General features: G+C 38.1%; 1 protein-coding gene across 2 annotated transcripts in view; it reads left to right on the top strand.

The window, feature by feature from the left end:
• The window catches only part of TMPRSS15 (transmembrane serine protease 15), a 139,735-nt gene that overhangs the window by 92,861 nt on the left and 23,656 nt on the right, over nt 1-23,218 (top strand). For both annotated transcript variants that reach the window (XM_043449057.1, XM_043449059.1), the window contains 4 exons: nt 748-880; nt 14,669-14,764; nt 19,663-19,712; nt 19,871-20,045. In XM_043449057.1, the coding sequence (XP_043304992.1) occupies nt 748-880; nt 14,669-14,764; nt 19,663-19,712; nt 19,871-20,045 (454 nt within the window). The remainder of the gene's footprint in view (nt 1-747; nt 881-14,668; nt 14,765-19,662; nt 19,713-19,870; nt 20,046-23,218) is intronic.

The raw sequence follows: 23,218 nt of genomic DNA on the forward strand, positions 1-23,218 counted from the left end.
GGGTGCTGTAAAATGATCTTAACATAACTGGAATTAACTCTGTTTCGCTGAGAACTGAGGCTTGGAGGAGTTAAGCAGTTGCAAAAGATCACACATCTAGTAAGGCTTAGGGCTATGTTTTCAACCCAAGTCTGTCTAATTCTACAGGCAATGCCTTTATTCTTTTTATCATCAGAAGAAATGGTAAAGAGTAACAAACACATAGAATTATTGTATGATATTTTCGGGTAAAACTATGATGGGTGATATTTTATCTGTTTGATAAACTCTCTTAGCCCAGTCTCTCACCTAGCTGCTAAAGGCTTTTGTGCTCTATCCTAAATGGTTGTAAATTGAAGGGGGGAATGACAGAAACCAAACAGCAAAAAAATAAGGTCAAAGAAGATACTTTCTGGAGAGAGAAGTAAGAAAAAAAAGTGTTTAAAGTTGTTCTTGAATTTGTTTTCCTTCTTTTAGTAACTATGCTTATAAGCTCTTCAAAATAGCTTTATTTTCTGTTTATTGGCTGTACTGATATGCAATGAACTTACATATCTCTGACAGTTCCATCTTTATAATCAAATGAAAAAACAAAATTCATACTACCAAACTTATTGTTTTCAACTTAAGACTTCCAGTATGTTCTTAAGAAAAATCATACACTATCAATCTCTAAATGTTAAGAACCTTACGTGTTTAGCTTAAGAGCCCAACATTTGTTTATTGGCTTGGGTCACAGTGACCCTGTGTATGATCTCATCTTTTTAGTGCGTCTCTTCAATGGCACGACAGACGGCAGTGGTTTGGTGCAGTTCAGGATTCAAAGCACATGGCATGTAGCCTGTGCCGAGAACTGGACAACCCAGATCTCAGATGATGTGTGTCAGCTGCTGGGACTAGGGTAAGTAATTCCACTCAGCTCTCAAATTATTCTCAAGCTTTTTTGTGGATTTCAAATTGGGTTTATTAAGAAATTTAAAATTTGTGGAAATCATGAATTTAGAAAACACATGCTCAAAAGGGAAGAAAACGTAAATCTTGTTTAATCCCATTCTCAAAGACAACCACTGTTAATAATCTTTCAAGAAATATTACATAAATATGAGTATACAGAAATAGTATATCATAAAATCATGCAAAATACCATATTATAAGCTGTTTTGTAACCTATTTACATATGAACATTTCTCATGTCATTAAATATTTTCTATAGATTGTCTTTTTTAAGAAAAGGAAATATTCCATTTTATGCTCCATTATCATGTATATAACTAATCACATGGGTAATGGAGAGAACATGCTTTTGCTGTGTCTTCCTGACCCATTCATGACAGTTCTTTTGGAAAATTTGAAGAAGTATTATTGTCATGAGAAGTGTAAATCTATGGCTGATTCATATCAATGTATGACAAAACCCACTGAAATGTTGTTAAGTAATTAGCCTCCAACTAATAAAAAAATTAAAAAAAAAAAAAGAAAATGTGCAGAATTGCAAGACTTAATTCAAGTAATAATTCCATATTAATGACTCTCAAAATAAATGACTCTCAAAAAATTACTATCAGTTCAGTTCAGTCACTCAGTCATGTCCGACTCTTTGTGACCCCATGGACTGCAGCACACCAGGCTTCCCTGTCCTTCACCATCTCCTAGCGTTTGCTCAAACTCATGTCCATTGAGTCGGTGGGGTGTTGGTTATGGGGAATAATGTTTTTTGATGAAAAATCAACAAAACACTGAAATGAATAGTTGTATATCCTCACTGCAAGTAAAGCAGTGGATAAGTGGCACTGACTCCAGATTCCTACTTTAACGTTGCTTTTAATTCAATAGTTCCTGGCTTCCCTGGTGGCTCAGAGGTTAAAGCATCTGCCTGCAAAGCGGTAGACCCGGGTTCAATCCCTGGGTTGGGAAGATCCCCTGGAGAAGGAAATGGCAACCACTCCAGTGTTCTTGCCTGGGAAATCCCATGGACAGAGGAGCCTGGTGGGCTACAGTCCACAGGGTCGCAAAGAGTCGCACACAACTGAGCGACTTAAATTTCTAACTTAACTTTAGTTCAATAGTGAGTCCATGAAGGTGAGGCCCTAGGAAGTTATTTGCTTCCACTCAGTTCAGTCGCTCAGTCATGTCTGATTCTTTGTGACCCCATGGACTGCCGCATGCCAGGCCTCCCTGTCCATCACCAGGTCCCGGAGTTATTCAAACCCGTGTCCATTGAGTCAGTGATGCCATCCAACCATCTCATCTTCTCTCGTCCCCTTCTTCTCCTGCCTTCAATCTTTCCCAACATCAGGGTCTTTTCCAAAGAGTCAGTTATTTGTGTCAGGTGGCCAAAGTATTGGAGTTTCAGCTTCAACATCAGTCCTTCCAATGAACACCCAGGACTGATCTCCTTTAGGATGGACTGGTTGGATCTCCTTGCAGTCCAAGGGACTCTCAAGAGTCTTCTCCAACACCACAGTTCAAAAGCATCAATTCTTTGGTGCTCAGCTTTCTTTATAGTCCAACTCTCACATCCATGCCTAACTACTGGAAAAACCATAACTTTGACTAGATGGACTTTTGTTGGCAAAGTAATGTCTCTGCTTTTTAATATGCTGTCTAGGTTAGTCATAACTTTTCTTCCAAGGAGCAAGTGTCTTTTAATTTCATGGCTGCAATCACCATCTGCAGTGATTTTGGAGTCCCCCAAAAATAGTCTGTCACTCTTTCCATTGTGTCCCCATCTATTTGGCATGAAGTGATGGGACCAGATGCCATGATCTTAGTTTTCTGAATGTTGAGCTTTAAGCCAACTTTTTCACTCTTCTCTTTCACTTTCATCAAGAGGCTCTTTAGTTCTTCACTTTTTGCCATAAGGGTAGTATCATCTGCATGTCTGAGGTTATTGATATTTCTCCCAGCAATCTTGATTCCAGCTTGTGCTTCATCCAGCTTAGCATTTCTCATGATGTACTCTGCATATAAGTTAAATAAGCAGGATGACAATAAGCAGCCTTTACATACTCCTTTCCCAATTTGGAACCAGTCTGCTGTTCCATGTCCAGTTCTAACTGTTGCTTCTTGACCTGCATACAGATTTCTCAGGAGGCAGGTGAGGTGGTCTGGTATTCCCATCTCTTTAAGAATTTTCCACAGTTGCTTCCACTACTCAATTTGATAGCCATGCTGAGGAGCTGTTTTATAGACTCAGGAACTTAGTACAGTTTAGGCTAAGGAGATTGGCTCCTTGACCTTGTGACCACAGTTGTTGAATCTAAATGCTCTGGATGATTGGGCTCTTACTGTACAGGAGCTTGTGTTCCAGTTTACTGTCTAAGTATCACTATATGATTATTAACACAGGTGATGTTTGAACCTTAGCTAAACTGTCTCCTCAAAGAGACAATGTTGGGGTTAAGGTGAAACCTTTACAAAGATCAAAGTAATCAAGATCTTCTTTGGCAAAAATATTTTTATTGCATTTGAATAAAATATGTTGAGTGATAGCATAAAGCTGACTCTATTTTCATGCAAGAGCATATTGGAAAGGAAACATTTATCTTCATTATTTTTTCTAACATTTGCTGATATAAACACATTATTTTGATTACTCACAGATTAGAAGTTTATGCATTGGCAATGATAATGTGTCTGGTCTTTGGATGAGTAAGACATAGTTTTTGCTTTAAATGCTTATGTGGTGGAGACAGACACAGAAATAGAGAATTACAATATAATGTGAGAAAGACAATGTCCTGTAGGAGAACCTCTACTCAATTTGGGCATGTCAGGGAAAGCTTTCTAGAAAGTGGCCTGAGCTGTATGGATGATGGCCAGTTCCACATAACCACATACTGTCTATTTACAAGTTTTTCCCTCCAGCCAGATTTTACTCTCTAGTTCACTAACCTCATTTCTAATGAATCACAGTCACAATCACAGACAAGGACAGAGAACCAGATTTTTTTTAGTGTGTGTAAAGCAAGTAGAACACCCCACTGCCTTCAGTACAATGTTTTTCATGAAGGTCAGGCACTTGGCTCTCTTCAGAAATGAGTCAGATAATCTCTGCAAAGACTTTAATCTTTGGACCGGCACTTCTTAACCAGTCTCCCTAGTGCTCTAGTAATTGAAAGAAAGTTACAGCCTTAATGAGAATATGTCTAGATTGGTGCATGCTAACGAAAGAAAACTTAGTTTAAAATGATGTGTTTGGTATAGAGGAAAGTAATTTAAGAGTCAATTTATTAAAAAGGCACTGTAGCCTCTCAAGATTATTTGCATAGTTAGGGTATAAAATGCAATTCCCCACAGATTCTAGTAAATTATATGAGGCAGATTTCATCAGCTTTCCTATTTTTAATGAAATATTTTCATTCCCCACCATTGATAGCTGCATAAGTAAAAAGAACTTTGAATAACATTTTCATGTCTCTGATCAAAGTATGAAAGAAAACATTTTAGACTGATGCAAGAATAAATGTTAAAGAAATATTGAGTAGTGGTTTTTAAAGTATTTCCTAGGAAACCACACTTCCCTGTTATTAACGCAATAAATGAATGATGCAGTTGATGTGCTCTGCTAAGGCATTAAAATCAAGAAGTCATCAGGTCTGTAAACCTCTACAAAATTTAGGAAATGCTAACATTTTAAAAATAAAATTAACTATAAGTATCCCCATGAGGAACTAATGTTAATTTTTAAATCCCATAGTAGTCTTGTGCCAGATACCTTCATTTCATATATCAAAAACATCAAATGGACCCTCTCATTCTGAACCCCAAATAAAAAATAGAATTACTTCAATGTTATTCCATTTCAGAGGTGTTTTGAAAATGTTGGTAGGAGAGTGGTAAATATTTTTAAAAATTAACATTTCACATACATAGAGCATAATAATTTAACTTTCTGTGTAAGCACTAGAGCAAATTCTTATTCACAGTTTAACACCAAAAATAAGTTCATAGAAAATTGAAAATAGAATCTGTGTCTCCTATTAGTTTAAGAAATTGATAGACAAACAATGCTCCTGTTCTTGTACATATTTTCTGTCAATATCCCCAAACTTTCAACTATGAAGGCAAAGCCTTAACACAAAAAAAAATAAAGATTAGATATAAGAATTAATAGGAAAAGTGTAACTGCTACCTCAAATTTAAATGATTTTTTTATTTGCTAACTTTATGCAAAAAATAATAAATAATATTTTCTGTTATTTTAAAATTTTAATTTACAAGTTCACCATGCAAGAAAATTTTAATTTTATTCTTAGCTATGTTCCTTGGGTGGAATGGCTGAAGCAGTGGGCTAGTTGGGTAGGAGGGGCTGTGGGCAAAATGGTGAAAAAATTTTTATTTTACTTGGTTTAACTGACCAAGCTAAAAAGCTAATCATTTGCCTGAATTGCAATTTGTAGTTCTGATTTTTCTTTCCTGATTTAGAATGAGAAATACATTAATTAAAATAAGCAAAGAGAAAATAATAGCAAACTGTAATAATTTATAACTTCCTGGGAGGGATTGGGGGCAGGAGGAGAAGGGGACGACAGAAGATGAGATGGCTGGATGGCATCACCAACTCGATGGGCATGAGTCTGAGTAAACTCCGGGAGTTGGTGATGGACAGGGAGGCCTGGCGTGCTGCGATTCATGGGGTCGCAAAGAATCGGACACGACTGAGCGACTGAACTGAACTGAAGATTAATCTGTAATAGGCATATCATCTCACAAAGATGTAGAAAACACAGTGGTAAGTAATTATATCTGCTATGGGCAAGGACATGAAAACAAGTACACCAACGAACTGTAATCCAAGAGCTGGATCAGCAGTTCCCAAACCTGGTGATACATTAAAATCACCCAGTCATGTTCCCAGGCATTTAGATTCAGGGTGGTCTAGGTCAACGGTTCCCAGTGTTTCATTTTAAAATCAAATTAGTAACTGAATCCCTTTGCTTTACAGCAGAAATTGACAGAATTTTATAAATCAACTATACTTCAATAAAGTAAATTTTAAGAAAGACAAATATTATATGATGTCACTTATATGTGAAAACTAAAAAGATGATACACATGATCGTATTTAGAAAACAGAAACAGATTCACAAACTCTGAAAACAAACTCATGGTTACCAAAGAGGAAAGCTTGAGGGGAGGGATAAAGTAGGAGTTTGGGATTAACATATACACACTGCTATATGTAAAACATAATCAACAAGGACGTACTAGATAGCACAGGGAACTCTACTCAATATTCTGTAATAACCTACATGGCAAAAGAGTCTGAAAAAGAATGAGTATATGTATAAAACTGAATCACTTTGCTGTATGCCTGAAACTAACTGCATTGCAAATCAACTAATCAACTATCCCTCAATATAAAATAAAAATTCAACTAAAAAATAAGATAAAAAAGAATCAGCAGCATCTGTAACAACCGCCTGGGATGCATGTATACAAATTTACATTCTGGAGCCCCACCTCAGACCCACTCATCTGAAAGTCTAGAGCAGAGCCCAACAGTTTGTATTTGAATAAGCCCTTAAGGTGTTTCTGATGCTTGCTATAGTTTGAGAATCACTATCTAAGTGTAGTTGTCCTTAACCTTCTTCTATGTGTCATGGACATTTTTGGCAGTCTGGTGGAACTTACCAACTTCTTCTTAGGTGCATATTTTTAAGTTGCAAAAGAGTAAAATACACATAATTTTGAAGGAAATTCATTTCATTAAAAAAGCTATCAAGGTGTTAAAAATATAGTATGATATATATTTCTTTTTTAAGAGAGTACATAAGATATGTTGGTGATTCTAATGATTGCTGTGTTATCAAAGATGAGCATAAGTGATATTTTTAGACATATGCAGTAAAATCTGAAGATATGTGTAATTTGTCTTGGTGACAAAATGATAGGCGCTGCTAATAATATTGTGATTAGTCACCTACATTAATAGCAGAAATAAAGACTGTGTTTCAATTACAAGTTAGTAAAAATAAAGATGTCATTATTTCTCCTCCAACTATAAACTGGCTACATGTTCCCATGAATTGCTAGGGGCTCCATAGAACTCAGGCTGGAATTTTGGCTACAGTAAGAGCCAGAGGTCTTGGTTCTTTCAAGAACACTGGATGATTCTCCTACTACAGGAAAGTAGTCCAGTCATATTAAAAGATCCCAAGAAACCTTGTATATTTGTTTCAGTAGAAAACAGAAATTATACAAAACATCTCTGAAGTTTGGTAGTTTTATTTCATCTGGTATTAAAAACAAAGTTAAGAATAATGAAACATTTTTTCTTCTACTAAGAACATGTGTGCTAAGTCGTGTCTGACTCTTTGCGACCCTTGTGAACTGTAGCCTGCCAGGTTCCTCTGTCCATGGAATTCTCCAGGCAAATATTCTGTTGTGCGCTGCCGTGTCCTCCTCCAGGGGATCTTCCCGACACAGGGATCAAACCCTCCTGTCTTACTTCTCACGCATTGACAGGTGTGTTCCTTACCACTAGCACCACCTCGGAAGCCCAACACGCAGGTTTAACTTCCCTATGTGCGGGTCAACTCTGGCTTAATCCAGGGGATTCCTCAGCTTTTCATTCTGACACTAGCCTCTTTTAACTTCTCTGGAAAACTTTTTCACCCTGTAGATCAAAGCAAAATTAGAGAGTTTAAAAAGACCACTATAAGTAAGACATCATTAAAATAGATTTTTTTTTAAAAAAGAAAAAAATTCATGGTTAAGATTTCAACAAACACAGGGTGGTATTATTGCTTGCCTGGGAAAAATCCATTCCTGATGTATGCTAGTAAGTATTTGGAAATATATTATTGGAAAATAAAGGATTCTTTTATAAGAAATCACTTATTTTTATTAATTCAATTTAGAGAGCAAACTCTTTGTTGTCTTTAACTTTTATTTTGACTTAAACTTGAATGGGTATTTTGCAACCCAGAGAAATTTATGGGGCAAGGAAATTGCTGAGAATATAATTATACACATAAAGAGAGAAAATTTTTTCTGGTCAATTGTGAATCATCTACCAATAAATTTTCTGCAACTTAGCTGTCTAGTCTACAAAAGCCTGTTGCAGAGTTGGGGGGGTTTCACTTGGTTTTTGTTGCTGTTTCTGCTTTTTTAATCAAAGGCTTTTTTTTCTTTACTTAAAGAGTATTACATAAAAATAACAAATATAGTTTTCCCCAAACCAAAATGTCCTTCACCATTCCCTTAAATCCTATTGTTGTGGAGAGGGAGGGAGGCATCTATATTCTAAAATAGAAACAGATAAAGGCGGGGGAAAACTACATTCCCTGAATGAATAACAAAAGTTTTCTTGTTCATTCTGTTGTTGTTGTTCAGTCAGCCGTTAAGCCGTGTCCAACTCTTTTGCGACGCCACAGACTGTAGCCCACCAAGGCTCTCCCGTCCGTGGGATTTCTCAGGCAAGAATACTGGAGTGGGTTGCCATTTCCTTCTCCAGGGGTCTTCTCTACCCAGGGATGGAACCTGCACTTCCTGCATTGGCAGGCAGGTTCTTTACCACTTAGCCACCAGGGAAGCTCCTTGTTCATTTAGCCTCCCTCCTAAAAATTATTCCCAACTGATCAACCTTTAAACAACGTGGTATAATTTTTGAGGTCACGGACAATTTTGGATTAAACTGATGAAATCAAATGGGATAATATACTCTCTTTCTCCTTTCCTTTAATTACACCTTCCTCTTTCTCTTATTTTCTTTCTTCCTTGCTTTTTGCTTTCGTCATCACTTCCTTATTCTCCCTCAACTATTAATCTCTATTTCCTTCCATTCTCTCTTCTTTTCTTTACACTCTTATCTTTTCAAAAGAAACTGCGTTGATTTCTAAGAGTATATGTGGTAAAGTTAATAGACTAGTAGAGTAAATAAGGTCTAAAGAAAGAAGGAACCAAACTGATACAATATACAGGGTCAGCACAATTACTAATATATGTGGTTTAGATTTCCTGGAAACCCATGCCAAAAACAAAACATTAAAAGCCGCATAACTTTAATTATGAGATAAGTTGAATAATACCAGTTCCATAGGAAGACAGATTTCTTCTGAACCCTCAATTATAAAGGAAATTTTGCATGTATGACCTTAAAGTGTAGTAAGGCATTAAAAAGCATGCACTAAGAAATTTTATAGTAAACATGGGGGTGTATATCGTATACCTCTTATTCAAAGATAAATAAACTGCAATGACTGAGAAAACAATGTTACAATTGAATCAAGAACATACTACAAGGGATTAAGATCATTTTATCCAAGATGCTGTCCACAGAGATCCCATCTCCCGTGATCGAAGTATCACTTCTCTCAGCCATGTTTTTGGTTTTTAGTAGGAGATACCAGGAGTTTGTCTCTTTGCAAATACCATTCATATGGTAGAGAGTGGCTACCAGACTGACCCTATCAATTTCTCTCTGGTTCTTAATACAGTAGCTTGTACAAAGGGGTAAATTGGTCAGGGGAAGAAAATTTTTTCTATTGGCATTTTTTTTTCCTTTTGCTTGTCATGAAATTTTGAGTTGAGATCAGAAAATCTAAAATTAATTAAGCTTACTTGTTTTCTAAGAGCTAACATATGGCTGGGTAAGTGCTAGGTGAGTTGTTATAAATGTGTTAAATGAATAAGCTGTTTTAGTTACAATGTGTCCAGTTCAGTCATGATGCTTGTGGAATTGCCCACGTGTCCCCACTCTCCTAGTGGGATGCTTCGCCATCCATTGCCTCAAATTCCTTTCATTCACCCTTCCCCTGCCTATGAAAATGCTCTCTCCTACCTTCTGTCCTGCTAAATCGATCCCTCTCTTTCCCTCCAATCGAAAGGGAAGGCCCATTCTTCTAAACCATTTTCAGACTAATCCCATCTGGTTCCATTCATTACTTAAACCTTTTGGGGTGTGAAATGAGCTACAGTGCCTGACTGCAGCATTTGCAACATTTGCTATTATTCTTTGCAGCTTTAGTGAGTCCAAAAGCTTAAAACATCCCTACCTAAGCTCCAGCTTCAGGGAGGAATTCTTATCACAGCATACACAGTCTAAGGAGGGGGACAAAAGAAAGGAAACCTACAAGGGGCCTGAGAAGAGTCAGATTTAATGCTGTGCAAGACGCCTTGGGACAGGCTTCTTTTTCTCTCTAGAATTCTTCTCTGAGTGTATTTTTATGCTCCATATATGACCTCAAAAATAATAATGGTGGGTTGCATTTATATGCTTCTTTTCTTGCAGAGAATAAGGTTCCCCTGAAGCCAGGGGAGCCCTTTGAGGGTGCACAGTGTACAAAAATGGTAATGAAGTCTTAGAAATAGGCAGTCAGGGGGCATTACATGTCATCAAGGTGATGCTGCATGGATGCATTTTTATGTGGCACGAAACTGCAGATTTCAAAGTTATGCAAATATGCACAGAGTTATCTAAATCTGAAAAGCTGGGACCTTTTCAAAATTTAAAAAAAAAAATGCAAACTCCAGCTGTAATCTTGACAGAATGCCTCTCTAAAAATGAACAACTGGTTTTCTCACAAAGAGGAAACTGAGTCAGGGACGGCTTCAGTTACATGCTTCAATTAAAGAACTGAGTATAATATATTCTCAACAATTCAGTTTCTCAGTTCTGAGATTTTGTTTCTATGAACTAAATAGTGACTTAACATACAGTTGCCAACCTTTTATTTTGCCAAGAATATTTTAAATGTATCCTTATCATCTCCATCATTTTCTAAAATAAGAAATAGTTTATCATAAACTTCCTCTGCTGCTTATATTTTGTTTATTGCGAATACCAATTGGAAGACATCATGTTTGGTTTGAAAAAGGTGAGTTCAGCTTGGCAGGGTTTGAAATGCAGGTACTCTCTCTCAAATTAAGTTCTAACTTTTAATATCCAGCACTGATGCCTGGAAATGTTTGTTTGAACCAATGGGCTCTATACACCTCCCTTAGGTTGCTGATATCAATATTTACAATAAAAGTTAATTATGTGAGTACTTTAGGAGTTTTTCTGAGAGAACGTTTTACCCAGTTGTTCTGAGTAACCCAAAACAATATACGTGCACCATTAACTGCAGTTTTTTTTCTCATATAAAGTTTGAGGTTGCAAATTTAGAACACAAGCTTAGAATACAAGCTAGATGTCCACATACATACATACATACATAATCTATTTTTCTCGGTCAGCTAGTGAAAACATAACTACGGAACAGTACTTGAGAATCCCAGGTAGAACATTCAGCATTTACTAAATATTCTTCATCCTTAAAGCTTTGCCTCTAGTCTTCCTCTCTTCTAACAGAGGCTTGTGTTAAAAATATAACTGAAAACCCCACCACAGTGCAGTACCAGTGGTAGGTGTGTGATAAGCAGATATTAGATTAAAAACTGATTTATAAATAATTTTCAGTATTTTTTTCAATTTCATTTTGCTTAGACTTTGCTTTGAATTTCCACAGAAATTAATACATCTCCTCAGGATCTATCTTTAAAAGACAACTAAGCAATAGACTAAAAACAGTCAGAGACAAAGCAAGCCTTAAATCCACAACCTTAATGTATATTTTTAACAAATAGCTTTTCTAAATGTTCCCCCATGTAGTCACAAGTGCTGTCAAATGACAAAACTAAATCAATTTAATAACAGGTTGATGTCCTTTATTCAAGGGGAAAGACTTCCCCCAGTGGCTCAGTGATAAAGAATCCACCTGCAATGCAAGAGATGCGGGAGACGCAGGTTCGATCCCTGGGTCAGGAAGATCCTCTGGAGAAGGAAATGGCAACCCACTTCAGCATTCCTGCCGGAGAATCCCATGAACAGAGGAGCCTGGCAGGCTACAGTCCATGGGGTTTCAAAGAGTCAGACATGACCGAGCACACACATACACATGCATTCGAGAAAAAATAGCCCATGGATTGGAGAGGACAATGCCTCACATGCAGTGGAGCACTATTACCAAGGGATTTGGGGCAGGAGTGAGTTTTATAGAATGCTAGAAGAGGCAAGGCAGAAACCGGGCACCACTGGCTGAAAGGCCAAGGATTTCCTTATAGGCTCCCAGGCTACCAGGTCCTGTTTTCTAGGGTAAGGTGAGCCAGCTAAGGCAGAAAGTGAAGAAGAACTAAAGAGCCTCTTAATGAAAGTGAAAGAGGAGAGTGAAAACGTTGGCTTAGAGCTCAACATTCAGAAAACTAAGATCATGGCATCTGGTCCCATCACTTCATGGCAAATAGATGGGGAGACAGAGGAAACAGTGGCTGACTTTATTTTGGGGGGAGATCCAAAATCACTGCAGATGGTGACTGCAGCCATGAAAATAAAAGATGCTTACTCCTTGGAAGGAAAGTTATGACCAACCTAGACAGCATATTAAAAAGCAGAGACATTACTTTGCCAACAAAGGTTCATCTGGTCAAGGCTATGGCTTTCCCAGTAGTCATGTATGGATGTGACAGTTGGACTGTGAAGAAAGCTGAGTGCTGAAAAATTGATGCTTTTGAACTGTGGTATTGGAGAAGACTCTTGAGAGTCCCTTGGACTGCAAGGAGACCCAACCAGTCCATCCTGAAGATCAGTCCTGGGTGTTCATTGGAAGGACTGATGTTGAAGCTGAAACTCCAATACTTTGGCCACCTCATGTGAAGAGTTGACTCATTGGAAAAGACCCTGATGCTGGGACGGATTGGGGGTATAAGGAGAAGGGAACAACAGAGGATGAGATGGCTGGATGGCATCCCCGACTCGATGGACATGAGTTTGAATAAACTCCGGGAGTTGGTGATGGACAGGGAGGCCTGGCGTGCTGCGATTCATGGGGTCTCAAAGAATCGGACATGACTGAGTGACTAAACTGAACTGAACTGAGCCAGCTAAACCTGAGTTGGAGGATTATGACTGTGTTACATTTTCTTGACAGTGAAGCACTTCCTGTAAGTGTAGGCTGACTTAGATTTAGATTTGCAACATGGACCAGGCCCCTGGGTGATGTTCATTTTGTGAATCCTGATGTATGAATTAATTTATGAGTGCCTTAAACAGATTGCTTAGGTCCACTCATTTTGTCACAAATGGCAAAATTTTATTCTTTTGTATCTATTCCTCTGTTGATGGGTACATAGGTTGCTTCCATATTTTGGTTTGTAAATAATACTGCTGTCAACATTGAAATGCATGTATCTTCTTAGGTGAGTGTTTTCCTTTTCTTTGGATGTCTTTATTCCTGTTTTCTTTTCTGAGCTATAACAACTATATTTTATATAAGTCTTTAAAAAAGATAATTATTCTTCCCACATGGAAGGAATATATTAAACTTTAGCAATAATAGGAGTAAGACTCATTTTCCCTTGGGTAAATCCATTTTAGACTTTATTGAAGGACTGGTCATTGATTTGTGTGCTTCAGTTATTTTCATCTGTTTATAAAATGAAAGTGCAAGTGATAAATCCTGGGACATTACATAGGAGTTTCATTGTTCCACCTTTCTGTTCAGTGGATGAAAGCTACTAGACACTTTCAGGGTCTTTAAGGTATTGAATGACCTGGAAGAGAGAGGAAACACCCTCTCCTTAGTTCTTTTCCTCTTACTGATCATAACAGGCATGAGTCTTCCTTGGAAACTCCTCTGTGTACAGAGGTAGGAAATGTTCAGCATTGACAATCATCTGGGAAAGACACTGGGATGTCTTTTGAAGAGGCAGTGGGTGGGTAACGATATTCCACAATATTGTAAAGTAATTAGCCTCCAACAAATATAAGTAAATGAAAAAAAATAAATAAGATAGGAACTGCATCATCTCTGTGCCAGACAGGAGACGTGAGCAGGCACCAGGATGTCTCTAACCTAAAGGCATGGTTTACATGAAGATTGAAGTCTAGAATAAATAAAAGGCAGGAAAAAGTAAAAACAGAAGCCAAAAGTTTCTAGCCTAAGCCTAGGAAAGAGTGGATAATTAAAAGAAATCTTCCATGAAGGCTCACAGTTGACAGAACAGCTGCTACAGGCTTTCAAAGATAAGAAAGGCCAGTAACTTAATGTTTTTTGTCACATAGAGGTGTGTAGCCCATTCTGGCTCACTGGTTGACACTCAGAGGGCCAGGCTACATATCCCCTCTTTTAGAACAATCACATAGCTTCTGACTTTAAGATAGTTATTCATAGGCTTTGCATTGAATAAAATATCAAGAACAGAGCGACTAAAGTAAACACCGAAGATCTCCTTTTTCTACGTTCTTAGAAAATGTGCATGTTCTTAAAAGGTGAATTACACTCAACAGGAAAAAAAATTTAATAAATTATGGTGCAGCAAGTCTGTGAAGTTGTCATTATAATTGACCATTATGGAAATTTCTGGACAACATAGAAAAACTCAAATGACAAACTCAGACACTCAAGTGATGCATGCAGTGATCTTAACTTGGTTAAATAACATATATGAGCAGGCAAACAAGAACTAGAAGTATTAAGCAAACATTAAAATGACATTTTATGTCATTGTGAGTAATTCTTCTACAGATCTATACCATCTTTTAGACATTAAAACACTTGCAGTTTAATATTAAAATGTTAATCTCTTTGTCATAAATTCCATGGTTTATTTCAACGTCCACAGCATTAAATAACTAGTAGTTTAATTTATGGTTTTTTTGTTGTTGTTGGTTGTGTTTTTATTTTGTTCATGGGTTTTTCCCTAGGACTGGAAACTCATCCATGCCAACCTTTTCTACTGGAGGTGGACCGTTTGTAAAATTAAACACAGCACCTAATGGCAGCTTAATACTAACACCAAGGTAAGTTACAAAATGTGTTCTTTGATTAGATGTACATGGACCAAATAATAGATTTCAAAGCCAGTCAAATTTTGAAGCCATCACATACTGGCCATATAATTTTGAAAGGTATTTAACTTTATGTTATTCAAGTAATTGCAAACAATATCTAATCCATCCTATTGGATAACATTACCTAATCCATATATATGGTAAGATGGTCAAATGAAGTATTGTAGTGTAACTAAATAGCACACAGAGATTCAAAAAGTTTTATTTCAATATCCTTTTTGTCCCTACTCTTGGATTTAAAAAAAGTAAATCCCATAGAAATAAATTGTGAGTTGAGATAAATAGGTACATGTTGATCAGATGATAAAGAGTGATGCCATTATCTATCATCAAGAGAGAAGAAAGAGAAAACAAAAAGTCATGATTTTTTTTTCCTAGCAAATGTGTACATGCTAAGTTGCTTCAGTTGTATCCCACTCTTTGTGATCCTATGGACTGTAGCCTACCAGGCTCCTCTGACCAGGGGATTTTCCAGGCAAGAATACTGGAATGGATTGCCATGCCTTCCTCCAGGGGATCTTCCCCACCCAGGGATTAAACCCTTTTCTCAGGCATCTCCTGCATTGGCAGGTGAGTTCCTTACCACTAAAGCAGCCTGGGAAGCCCCTTCCTAGCAAATAAAACATGGATATTCAGTGAAGGAATCCAGACTCTAAGTTGTGCCTGCATTTCTCTTTTGCTCTTTAAAATTAGATTTGTTTTCACTCATGTTTTAAAAAGCACCATCTTTCCTGTATTCAAATATCTGTTTTAGCTTAGATTATGTCATTTCTTCTGTTCGGGCATTAATGTTAACTTCAGTTAAAATTGGCTTCAAATTTTACAGCTCCATTAAAGGCCAGCTCGAAGATGGGTGGAGACAGTAACTTTAAGAAAAGACTATAACTACAAGAATTTAAGATATTATTGCTGGTATATTAGGTTGTAGTTTTTGGTTTAACATATTAAATGGTGAAAAGTGAAATTATATAATTATTCAGCTATTCATGAAAAATTGCCATTTCTGAAAGTTCAGCCAGTAAAACAAATTGTTAAAGGAGTATTTTTAGTACTAGAGTACTTTGCAGTTGAATATTTTATATGAATGCTTGCAGAGCTTTAGCTGATATTATTAGTCTCATCGGGGGTGAAGCAAAGAATCTGCAAGATCTCCTTTTGTAGATTTCCTTTTAATAAGGCATGTCTAAATTTACATTACCATTACAGATGTTAGGCAGCTAAGAATGTCTCTCATTTATATTTTACAAACATTTAAGGATGAGTTAGGAAAAAAGGGAAAAGTATTAAATATTTTCATATTAATTATATATATGTATAAAATAAGAACTAGGTTATTCCATGCTTATCGACAAAATCCCAGTATCATTGTACATTGATGTCTCTATTGTATGTAGGTTTGTGTTATTTGAAAGAGATACCATTTATAGACAGAGATACTTAGAACTTTCAGTACATCAATAAGCCAGGACATTCTTAATCTCTTTCTTGATTAGCCACATATACTGGGTTGGCAGGAAATCAGATATATTTGCACTTAGTTAATTTATTAATATATTTATTTATTTTTCGAAGAAACAGGTTTATTGCCCCATGTAATGTGGTGTTTTGAAAATGCTCTTTCACTAGTGGTCATAATAACAAAATAAAAGAAGGAAGAAGATATCAAGGAGGTTGATTCTTCTAACTATGGAGAACCATAATACCAGCAACTTGGCCTGATATAACTGAAAATGTAGAATTGCGCTACTTCCAGCACTGGGCTTCCTTTTTCTTTGTCTGGTAGTCCTAGATATAAGCAGATTTTGATTTTATACCTTTTGGTTGAGAATGTGGTCTAGATACAGGATGTAGAGTGCTTATCAACACTTTGCCACTCAGTCGCTCAATCATGTCCAACTCTTTGCAACCCCATGGACTGTGGCCTGCCAGGCTCCCCTGTCCAGGCAAGAATGGAATTTTCTGGGCAAGAATACTGGAGTGGGTTGCTATTTTCTACTCCAGGGAATCTTCCTGACCCAGGGATCGAACCTTCATCTTCTGCATCTCATGCATTGAATGCTTATCATGTAACCGACTCTGTGGTATAAACATTACAATGTTACAGAGGATATTTCCAGTTCATATAAAAGCCCTGTGACTTAGGTAGTATTTCTCCACTCTAAGGCTGAGGAAACAAGCATGGTATTGATAAGTGACTTGGACACATTCACAAGGCTGGAGGCAACATGAGATTTTAAGCCTTCCACTTTCCACTCTACCTTACTATATTGTGAATGCTCCAAGGCAGCATATTACTTTAAATAGCAGTTCTGGAAAGGAAAAAGAAAGAAAAAGGGCGAATGTTGTTGGGCAAATATAGGGAGAGAATTTAGTTCAGTTTGTCAGCACAGTAGATACAGACATCCATTTGTATCCCAGTGTTGCCCCACTGGCCTGGGAGTAAGACACAGTATCATGGCATTGCCTATTTTCCCATAGGGGCTAACCTAATTCTGACTCCAGGACCAAAGACCAGAACAGTTACTCTATTTTTCTCTAATCTCTGTAAATGTACCTGAACAAATGGACTCACTGCTCACTCTGACTGCAAGTGAAGCCTCTTGCCACTCTATTCTGAGACTACATGTGTGCTTGTGTATGAGAAATTTGATTAAGCAAAACACATGAAGAATGAGGTGCTGAGCTCACTTTAATTTTCTGGTTATCTGTTAAGTTAGCCAAAAACTTCTCTGTGCTTGCTGAAAAGAAATCCATCCATTTTCTACAGACAACATAACATTAAGCATTGCTTATGGCATCTGGTCCCATCACTTCATGGGAAATAGATGGGGAAACAGTGGAAACAGTACCAGACTTTATTTTGGGGGGCCTCAAAATCACTGCAGATGGTGACTGCAGCCATGAAATTAAAAGACGCTTACTCCTTGGAAGGAAAGTTATGACCAACCTAGATAGCATATTAAAAAGCAGAGACATTACTTTGCCAACAATGGTCCATCTGGTCAAGACTGTGGTTTTTCCAGTGGTCATGTATGAATGTGAGAGTTGGACTGTGAAGAAAGCTGAGCACCGAAAAATTGATGCTTTTGAAGTGTGGTGTTGGAGAAGGCTCTTGAGAGTCCCTTGGACTGCAAGGAGATCCAACCAGTCCATCTTGAAGGAGATCAATCCTGGGTGTTCATTGGAAGGACTGATGCTGAAGCTGAAACTCCAATACTTTGGCCACCTCATGCGAAGAGTTGACTCATTTGAAAAGACCCTGATGCTGGGAGGGATTGGGGGCAGGAGGAGAAGGGGACAACAGAGGATGAGATGGCTGGATGGCATCACTGACGCGATGGGCATGAGTCTGAGTAAGGAGTTCGTGATGGATAGGGAGGCCTGGCGTGCTGCAATTCATGGGGTCTCAAAGAGTCAGACATGACTGAGCAACTGAACCGAACTGAACTGATGGTAGATGTAGTAAGTTTGGATGAAATGGGACATCGTCATGGAAAATATCCTAAAAACTGCTTATCTCCTAACCCTAGATGAATAACAGAAGGAGAGTTAACTGAGGCTTCTTCTTTGGGGAATGTTGAATGCATACTGATACATCTATAGAAAGTGAAATTTGCTCAGTCGTGTCTGACTCTTTGCGACCCCATGGACTATTCAGTCCATGGAATTCTCTAGGCCAGAATACTGGAGTGGGTAGCCTTTCCCTTCTCCAGGGGGTCTCCCAACCCAGGGATCGAACCCAGGTCTTGTGCATTGCAGGCGGATTCTTTACCAACTGAGTTATCAGGGAAGCCATATAAATACATCTATATCTAGATAGACATACCTACATGCATGTTGCTTATTAATAAAATGTACATTTCCTTATATTTCAATTGGATATGTCTACTCTAAAGAATTTGCCCATTAGACAGCATGAATGCCTGGGATCAAATACTTATCATGTATGGTCCAGAAACATTGAATTGCTCTGATTGTGCTTATTATCTCACATGGATCTTGGGTCATGTTTTGTGTTTTCTTGGTTTGTTCTTTCCTAAAATTTCAAGCAGCTAAACAACATGCACAAGAGATGCTGCTAAATATTTACATAGAAACTGTTAAAATTATATGTAGTTGTGTGTTTTAATATAAGCGATAGCTACATAGCTGCACCAGGAGTGTTGGCAAGCTCTTTAATTCCTTGTATTATACTGATCTCTAGTGGTTGGTAAGTATAACATTTCAAAACAATTTTTCTTTAAAAGAGAATTCTTGGCTTTGAAAAAAGCTGGTGTCCAAATATTTAAACAGGTAGTGAGTTTTTAATTATTTATGTCCGCACTTTATGTGCCTGTTTACATGTCTGTCTCCTTTGAAAGTAGGACCTATGATTTATTCAAATTGAATTCTCTGAGCCTCACACACGGTGTTGGGCACCGAGGCACATTCTGTATTACAGAATGATGAAATCCAAGGCTGATTCACAGAAGCTAACAGTAGGCATGGTTTATGGAATACTCATTCTGTATAATGCACAATAATAATTCCATTGCAAATATTTCATTTCTCACAAAACTCCAATAAGGTACTGTGCCCCAATTAATGGATATAAAAACTGAGCCTCGGAAATATTGAGCAACTTATCTAAAATCACCTGCGTTGCAGAGTTAAAGGTTCAAACTCAGCTTTATTTGACTTTCAATTGAAGACTCTCTGCTGTGCATTTCAGCCTCCCTACACTTTGAGTATGACATATTTAAAAGCCCATTTTACTAAAGAGAAAAAATAGGATAACCTATAATACCATGTTTAGTTTGAAATGTTATGTGCACCATTTTTTAAATATAGTTGCTCTTCTATTACAGCGAAAAGTGCTTAGAGGATTCACTGATTCTGCTACAATGTAACTATAAATGTAAGTAAATATTTCCTCTTGTTCTCCTTCAAGCCTTCAGTTTAATGTCCTGGAGTCGCTGTCACCTTAAATTATTTTGTAGTAGCCCATTCAATTTTCAGGATCAGAGGAAATTCACCAAAATTAACTAGAGGCTCTTTCTTCAATTATCTTAATAGCATGTGGGAAAAAACTGGTGACTCGAGAAGTTAGCCCGAAGATTGTCGGAGGAAATGACTCCAGAGAAGGAGCCTGGCCTTGGGTGGTTGCTCTGTATTTCAACGATCAACAGGTCTGCGGAGCTTCTCTGGTGAGCAGGGATTGGCTGGTGTCGGCCGCCCACTGCGTGTACGGGTGAGTGTGACATCACTTCCCCAACGAGGGACCCTGGCAGACCCTGTGTATCCCATTTCAGGCAGCCTCCCCAAATCCTCCCAGCAGAGAAACGCGCCCAGTGTTTATAACACTATAAACTGTCCAGTAATTTCCCCATGGAAGTCATGTATAAAAATGAAGAACAATTAAAACTCATTTTCATTAGATTCTTACCTCAAGTATTATGTTTCCCACACACATAAAAATTGAAATTTCCACCTATTCACAAGGTAAGCATTTTTAAAAGTATAAAATGAGCTTTTACTATATAATTTGTGCTGGTTATCAGTCAGTTAGGACAATATTTATTGTCATTAAGTCATCAGTGTCAAAAAATGTATGTATCACTAGATCTCTAGTTACAAATTAAAAATGTGCTCTTTGAAATTCCTATGCAAGCACCTTGCTGTGAATTAGCATAAAAAGGTTTCTTTAGTTCTCAAGTCAGATCTGTTTTGATGCTGGTGCTGCTGCTAAGTTGCTCCAGTCATCTCCCACTCTGTGTGACCCTATGGACTGCAGTCCGCCAGGCCCCTCTGTCCATGAGGTTTTCCAGACAAGGATTCTGGAGTAGGTTGCCATGCCTTCCTCCAGGGAATCTTCCCAACCCAGGGATCGAACCTAGGTGTCCTGCATTGCAGGCAGATTCTTTACTGCCAAGCCACCAGGGAAGCCTGTTTTGATGCCAACTGTAACTAAAACTTAGAACTAAGATCAACCATGTCTAATGCTCTTCTTGTAGTATAATTTGACAAAGTACATGCGGAATTCTAGGATCTGTCTTCTCCCTTTAGAGCAGCCATCCTTAGAGCAGTAGAAATGAGAAATGTAGTGGAGAAATGGGAAATGAGAGTGGATGAAATGAGAGAAATGAGAAATGAGGAGAAATGAGAGTGGATGGAGGAGGTAGAAAATAAACATCAATATTCCTGGGTCCAAGAACGTGTTAATTTCTTCAGCCGCCTGAAAGATGGCACCTCTTTAGGTAATTATACTCCAACATTTCTGAATTAGGTCAGAAAAAGGTAGCTTCCTCATAGATTCATGAGTCCTGACAAGGGTGATTTCCTGCCCCTGATTGAGTAGAAGTGGCCTCCAGGAAATGACCTTAGCTGTGAGGGTTAGAAGGAGCCTCAAACATCCAGAATCTCTGAGTGAAAAAGTGCCATGTGTGTGCAGAATGGAAGAGGCAACTGTCGCTAAGCAGGTTAAAAGACTAACTTTGTACAAACACAGACACAGAAAGTTCTTGGATGAATGGGGGTAAACTGTCAGCCACAAAGGCAGTCAGAATTGTTTGGGAGACAGGAGGGCCAGGGAGAATGAGTATGAATGAATTGAGCCTGTGAGGAAATACCATCATACCAGAATGAGAGTGAGCTCACAATGAGAATGCTGGGAGCCTAGAAGTGAGGACCCTGATCTGTAGTTTGGCCGTTTACCTGGGCTTCACAAGGACTCTCCAGGGTAAGGTCTGTCTGCTTCTAAAGTTCTCAGAGTCTATGCATTACACTCTGTATCTGGGTCACAATACTATAGCCTCTCCCATATCTAAACTGCACCTTCTTGACTTTGCTGCTTCTTGATAATTCTATTTTAATCTTTTTTTTCTCCCATATCATAAAAAAACATCTGTAGCCCAGCCAATTTTCCCACTCCCTTCTAAACATGACTTCAACCTTTACCTATACATACTCTATGTGTTGGGCATGTCACCAGTGGGTAACCTCTATCCTAACTATGTTACAGGTAAAAGGTACCTTTAGCTAGAAATTCAATGTTTTCTGCTGCACCATAGGTAGGTCTTAGTAAGAGATCAACCTCCTGTATTAACCTCAGGTTTGGTAAATTCATCCACTTGACATTCTTACAGAACATATGCTTTCTAAATATCAACCAGGCTTGCAGTGACATTAATGACATCTTTCAATTATCTACTTTACAGATGCACTTATTATGGGTTAGGGATACCAGTAGCATCTTTTCAAACCACAAATGCATAAAGGAAATGGAAAAACAGTTTCATCTAATATAAACACATGTTCAGTCATACAGGACATAAAAAGACTTTCCACCACAGTTTTCAATCTGAACAAAGGCAAGCAAGGGTAAGCTGTGACAGAACTGTGATGGTTCAGACTTCTCCTCAGCAACCTTGCTTTGCACGCACTCTCCTTAGCCCCTCCGTGGTATTATATCTCATTCTTTTTCAGTTGCCAGGAGTTTTCTTGCTTTCTTATCTATGTCTCTAACCAAGAAAGTTTCTGATATTATTTCAGAGAGCTTTATCCAAAAAAATATTCTTACAAATATGCTAATACTGCCTCTGATTTTTAAAACTCTACTTATACAGTGAAAAAGCTTAATTTCCTAATAAAAAGGAGAACCCAAATCAAGAAACTTACTGAAGCCATACCATACAAATAACCCGTGCATGTGTGCACATGAAGTCACTTCAGTCATATCTGACTGGAGCCCACCAGGCTCCTGGACTTCTCTGTGCATGGGATTCTCCAGGCAAGAACACTGAAGTGGGTCACAATACCCTTCTCCAGAGGATCTTTCAGACCCAGGGATCAAACCCACATTTCTTATGTATCCTGCATTGGCAGGTGGGTTCTTTACCACCAGAGCCACCTGGGAAGCTAGTGACCTGACCTGACCTGACCTGACATCGATGTAAATCTTCTCCAGAAGTTTCCACCTGTGGATAGGTAAACGGTTTAATTGGACAGTTCTGTCTGCATTTGTATGTTTACACCCCCTTTCCCATCCCTCAGCTTCAGTATTCCTGGATGTCACTAAACTTCTCTGTGCTTCTTCCATTTCTTCTTTACTGTTGTATCTTTTTTTTTTTTCCAACCTTATAAGAGATATTTGGAAAGTATGGGTTGACTTTGCTGTGATTTAAAGACAAGGAAGGTTGACTTCAAATCAAAGAATAGGATTTTGATCCTACTTATGGTACTGACTAAAGGGGAAGCTCGCTTGTGGCTCAGATGGTAAAGAGTCTACCTGCAATGCAGGAGACCCAGGTTCAATCCTGGGTTGGGAAGATCCCCTGGAGAAGGAAATGGCAAGCCATGGATGCAGGAGCCTGGCAGGTACAGTTCATGGGGTCGCCAAGAGTCAGACACAACTGAATGACTTCA

The sequence above is a fragment of the Cervus canadensis genome, chromosome 27 (genome assembly GCF_019320065.1).
Source record: "Cervus canadensis isolate Bull #8, Minnesota chromosome 27, ASM1932006v1, whole genome shotgun sequence".
NCBI lineage: Eukaryota > Metazoa > Chordata > Mammalia > Artiodactyla > Cervidae > Cervus > Cervus canadensis.